Consider the following 6,004-nt stretch of genomic DNA (forward strand, 5'->3'; position numbering starts at 1 on the left):
GTGTCCATTTCCCATGCAACTTGCCCTTTGTAAATGAGATCTGTCAGAACTGGCAGCACTAAGAACCACCACCACCTTTGCATTGCAGCCTCTTGAGTCCCTACTAGACCTTTAGCCCAGAACGCCAACTGCCAAAGGTCCAATATGTGAAACCAGATGCCAAAACTGGTATCGTAACATTGTCAGATGCTTTCAAAAAATTGTACCACAACTAGCTGAAGGAACAGGGTGGCAAAGTGCAAGGCCTTTATAATCCAAGATGCTTATTAGATGGAAGATGGGCTTGGGATACAGCAGGAAGTAATGGACTGGAGCGCCTTAGCTCAGAACGTCAACTGCCAAAGGTCCAATATGTGGAACCAGATGCTAAAACTGGTATTGTAACATTGTCAGATGCTTTCCAAAAATTGTACCACAACTAGCTGAAGGAACAGGGTGGCAAAGTGCAAGGCCTTTATAATCCAGGATGCTTATTAGATGGAAGATGGGCTTGGGATACGGCAGGAAGTAATGGAATGGAGCGCCTCACAGTGGCACAAAAATCTAACATTAGCGTGCTAGGTAGGGCCAGCCACAAGGAGAGCTGAGAGCAACATTACAGCTGCTAATACCCCACCTAACAAGACAGTGTAACGACAGGGGCTCAAAGAAAACCAATGGGCAAACTTTTGTCTTCTGTTCCTTCAGCCCTTCAGCAACTGAGTAAGGACCAACATCTGCTGTCCCTAGCAGTACTATGGATACTGTACTGAACCATTTTGCAGCAGTCCCTTACATTCTGTCCAGACAGAATGTTTTCAGTCACAGTCAATGCATCTGCTCCATCCTATATCACATGGGTGTTTCAATATAAACACAATAGTGGCATTTCATTTTCCCACCAATAATAGTATTTCCCATAATACCTCGGACAAAAGCTGAAGGTTCCACAGGAGCTCCTTATCTAACTCTTCATCACGTAAGACATCATCATCTAGATTAAAAAAATCCACCCCAACTGTTATTACACTGAAATACCTACAACTAAAGTTGCATTTGCAAAAGTCTGACAGATCCAAGCAATTGAAGCAATCCCTGAAAAACTTGATAAAATGCTCTTGAATACCTAGAAGTACACTTTTATTTCCTTCACCTTGACCGTGGCCTAAAGAGTCATATAAAATATAAAAGGATCAATGGTCCATGGAGTACTTAACATGCTACAGGATGTCTCCTATAACAGTCATGTGTGTTTTAGGCAACGGCTCCAGATGAGTAACGTTTTAAAAAAATTCTGTACTAAAGATTTTGTTTCACATGACACTACTGAACAGCCACACACTCCTCTCTCCCACACATGATGGCCCATAGAGCCATGTTTTCTCTAACTTGTGCCAAGACAGTCAAAATGGGTGAAAAAAGGGTAGAGGGAGTAAGCACCCACTCGACACATCACATTTTCAGGTGCAAACCCAAAATCCTTTCAGTGCACCCCTAAATATGTTGAGCATGAATGCAGCAAATATATGTAGCCTACAGGTGCATTCTCCAGGGAACTGCGATTGACTGCAGATCCCCATTAAGCCTATATCCAGTGGGAAAGATGAGTTTGCCTCTGCATAATGGGTAAAATTGCTTTAAGAAACTTGTAGCATGTTTGCCACTGTGCATCTTATATGGGTACATGTAGCAAGAAGCTAGAAACTGGCAGCAAAATGCCCGAACCATGAGCACAGGGTGATCAAACACATGTTTGATGTTATGCATCTTTGAAGCAGCTCTTAGAATGAAGCAAAGTTAAGATGCTCAAGGCAAGACCAATTAACAACCTATAAAAGCATTTTCCGGCAGCCACTGCAAGCCAAACAGTTCTTTATGCCCACTACTAACTCAGGAAGGCAGAACTGAGAAGCAATTTCCAACAACCTGCTAGTTTCCAGGGCTTGCAAGCACTTTCCGTCTGTAATTAAATAGACCCTCCTGGCATTAAGAGTAATGCAGGAAACTACAGGAGACTGTAAAACACAAATACACCATATCTTCTGGGAGCAATTTGTTATAAAAAAGTCTTTTATGTTTTAAATAAGCAACTCACATTCTATCGAAAATGAGCTTGTTACAACACAAAGCGAGATCAGTGAAACTTACTGAGAGTAAGATGTGCTATAACGTTGCAGCAATGGGGAACAAAGCGCTTCAAAGACTCCTCAGGACAGCACTGAAAATGTCACAGAGAATCAAATTCTACATTAAGATCTTTCTGCAAACAGGGAAAGGGTGTTTTTTGTTTTTGCTGTTAGATGTTTTTAATGAGCATTTTACAGCAATGATTAGGAATGTGCTCAGTGGCCTGAATTCAGGAGGGGATGATTTGGGATTAGGATAAAGAAACCTGCTATCCCAAGAGGGCAGAGGACTTGGCAAGGAGACCCAGGGCCAGCAAAATGGCACAGCCACAGTCACTCAGTAGTGTGCATCTCAACCAAGAAGGGGCGGGGGAGAGGAAGAAAGCTGTCTCACTTTCACAGCTGCTCGGCACATGTCAGCTACCATCCGACCAGCCACTCTTGTCTCAAATATATTTGAAATGGCAAAATTAAAAACCTTCTCCAAGGCAACCTAAGAGAAAAGCAAGAGAGAGAAAAAAGTAAGTTGATTAACCCGTTTTGCTCCGTAAGGAAAAATATACACTTTGATCTAATCTTATGTAGTCAAAAACTACAGCTAATCCAAGCAGAATCTAATTCAAACTCAGTCTTGGCCATGATGCAGGGGACAGATACACTAGAAAGTAAAAAGGGAACCAAGGCTTCATCCACCAGTGCTTAGCAATTATTTAGCACACTGGTGACTAAACGTCTTAGCAAGTGTGCCACTAGTTGGGTCCAAACGACCGGCTCCCATCTAGGCATGCTAAAATCTCCAGCTGCTCCATTCCATTATTGGCACTCATGCTATAAACTGACCACCCATACCTGAAAAAAACAAGCTGAACAAATCAAGCAGAGACGTGGGGACACTTCAGAAGCCAAGCAGGCACCTTATCGTGGAGATTAAAGCAGGGCACCAATGCTTTTCAAAAAACTATTACTTGTTTATCCTAGCCTTCCTCTAAGGAATGAAGATGGTATACATGGTCTGCCCCCATTCTATCCTAACAACCACTCTGCAAGGTAGGTTAGGTTGAGAAAGCATTACTGACCAAGGTCAGCAAGTGAGCTTCAATGCAGAGTAAGGGTTTGAAGCTGGGTCTCCCCCGTCCTAGTCCAGCATTCTAACCATTACACAAGGAAATACCCTGAAAGGCCAGTGAGGTCTAAAGAGAACAGGGGACAATGGCTGTCTTCCACCCACCATTTAAAAATATCATGCATCTCATCACCATGAGAGGTTTGGGGGGTCAGAAGGGAAGAAATTGATTTTTTTTTTTTTTGCAACAAGCAAAGGCACTAGACAAGTAAGGAAAAAAGCAAACATTAATTTATAGCTATACAGAATTTTCTGACAGCATGTTGTGGATTTCTGCCCAATCTTTTTAGAGTATTAAATATGGTTTTATGGTCTTTTAAGACCCCAGCTTATTTTTATGGCTTCTTTTATTATTGTGAATTTTTATATTTAAGAAAAGATTAATTGCATTGTTTTTAATCATGAGCTAAATAAATAGACACTGGCAATCCTCTCAGAGGCTGGAATGCCAAGATTCATGCCACTTGTTCCAATATGCAAGGGACTCCTGAATCTCAAGCAGCAAGCCTCCCTTCCGCTTGGTACTGCCCTTTGGAAAAGGACGACGTCCATCAGTGCACAAGGGCCTCCTGAATCAAAGAAATAAGTAAAAACAATTCTACTAAACATGCCCAAGCCCTTGAGAACATTTACCCACCACCACTACCACCACCAACGAACTGGCAACAGCAGGGTATTGGAACGACCCGGCAACAAACAAACTGCAGCACTATGGCGCACAGAGACCACTGAACTGAGATCTGCTTAAATATCCTCCTGATACCATCTACTAAATAGAAGATTATTATCTTGGACCATCTTGGAGCACTTTATTTTGTAAATTTGGTAACCAATTGTTTTATCTTGTTTTTATGTACTGGCATACGTGCCCTGATATTAGCTGCCCTGAGCCCATTCGCGGGGAGGGCGGCCTAGAAATAGAAAAAAATAAATAAATATAGGCTGCGGTCACACGCAACAGTAGCCACGCAAGAGATACGGAAGACAGGCGGAGTTTCCGGGCGCGATCTCACCAGCACATCTGGGGAGCGTAGCGCTTCTGTGGCACAACCGAGGCTTCCTCCCGAAACCGCGCAGCAAAAAACTAGTACCTCGGAGGTACTAGTTTCCGGAAACTGCGGGGCAAGGGCGGGCGTCTGATCGCGTTTCCGGTGGCATCCGGCGCCCGCCCATGTCCCCTTGTGAAAAAGGTTTTTTTTTCCCCCAGGTCTCCGTGGTTGCGCACATGCACCCAACGGAGCATGCGCATTCGTAGTGTACACAAAAAAAGAAAACCAGTTCGCCGCGCCGCACGCTTCTTCATTGCGCGCGGGCATGTGTTGTGATCGACGCCTCTCCATTACCACAGAAGCTCCACGGTACCTCCACAGAACCTCCACAGGAGGTATGATCGCTATACTGCGTGTTAGTTTGCCCCAGGGCAAACAGCCACGCTTCCCCCCCGCAGTTTCCTGCCCGTGTGACCGGGACCATAAATAAATAAATCTATTAAAACTGCTATTCTGAATCCAAATCAGTGTACTCAGTTTGAATTGTGCTATTTCATTTTACCGTTGTTCCAGGGAAGAGATATGGCATAAGGATCACTGTTCACATTTCAGTAATTTTCTTGCTTAAACACAAGAAAAGGTGTGTGAACATGTGTCTAAGTAAAACCAATATGCCAAAAAAGGTTTTTGTTCTTTCATCTCCTTGGTTGCACATACTTTAAATATCTCCTTTGAACACTGTGTGAGAATTGTGCTGAAGGTAGAAGACAGGCCTAATTCCACCAAACTCTCCAAATGAGTCATCTTTTCTGTTTCAGTCTCTTCTCTTGTTTGCTCCAGTGTGCTGCTTTCTATAAGTCCAAAACATCTAGACAACAAAAATCAAGAAAACTGTCAGCAAAAAATATTACAAATTTCTCGCTGCTCTGTCTATACACTGATAAGATCTGCAACACAGGATACATTTGGCAGGCTTTTAAATAGCCACTCAAGTGCAGCAAGTAGAGAACCACACCCTAATAAATGGGGGGAGACGTGAACCTTTACAAGCTTCTTTTTTTTTTTAACCAAGCCACCAATGTGATATTGTCATGCACTAAACTGGAGCAACCAAGGTTCAGTCCCCAGGCAGTTGTGAAACAAATCAGGTGACTATGGACTGACCAACCCTCTCTCAGCCTAACCCACTTTACATGGCTCTTGCAAGGATGACATGAAGGAGGAGACACCCACATACACTGCCTTGGGGGAAAGGCAGAATAAAAGTGTCACAGAGAGACAAATTACTAACACCGGTATGTGTGTGAGTGTATGTAGGCAGGTTAGTGAAGCCATTTGCAGCCTACTATTTTAGTGGATTTATTTGCAAGGCTAATGCTGTCTGATTTTAGAAGGGACTGGAAAAAAATCAAGGAAGTACAAGAAATCAAGCTTACTGCAGCCTACTTGGAACCAACAATAGAGAAAACCTACTTAGAACCAGCAACCTTTCAGATGTTTGAAGCATTCTGTTTTCTGGCTGCCTACTCCAAAGAATCTGCAGTCTACTTCAAGCAAAAAAGAGGGAAGGCATGAGTTGTCCAGCTTTGAAGGCAGGTAATGAGAGGTGGCAAGGACTGGGGTGCTCTATCTGCATACTACCCCTGCTCATCTCCTTGGCGCCACCAACTCCATCATCCTAAGTCACCTGAATGTCTTCTGCACTCTTTAGAGAGTCCACCCACTTTCCCTTGTTGATCCTCATTTCTGCAACTCTAATCTAGCACACTTACGGAATGCCAGCTCTC

General features: G+C 43.4%; 1 protein-coding gene across 2 annotated transcripts in view; it reads right to left on the bottom strand.

Annotated features, from left to right (window-relative positions):
* Positions 1-6,004, bottom strand: part of PSME4 (proteasome activator subunit 4) — a 116,438-nt gene that overhangs the window by 60,775 nt on the left and 49,659 nt on the right. For both annotated transcript variants that reach the window (XM_015421218.1, XM_015421219.1), the window contains 4 exons: positions 4,935-5,085; positions 2,500-2,598; positions 2,128-2,197; positions 906-973 (listed from right to left, as the gene is read on the bottom strand). In XM_015421218.1, the coding sequence (XP_015276704.1) occupies positions 906-973; positions 2,128-2,197; positions 2,500-2,598; positions 4,935-5,085 (388 nt within the window). The remainder of the gene's footprint in view (positions 1-905; positions 974-2,127; positions 2,198-2,499; positions 2,599-4,934; positions 5,086-6,004) is intronic.

The sequence above is a fragment of the Gekko japonicus genome, unplaced genomic scaffold (genome assembly GCF_001447785.1).
Source record: "Gekko japonicus isolate JY-2015 unplaced genomic scaffold, Gekko_japonicus_V1.1 scaffold261, whole genome shotgun sequence".
Lineage (NCBI taxonomy): Eukaryota > Metazoa > Chordata > Lepidosauria > Squamata > Gekkonidae > Gekko > Gekko japonicus.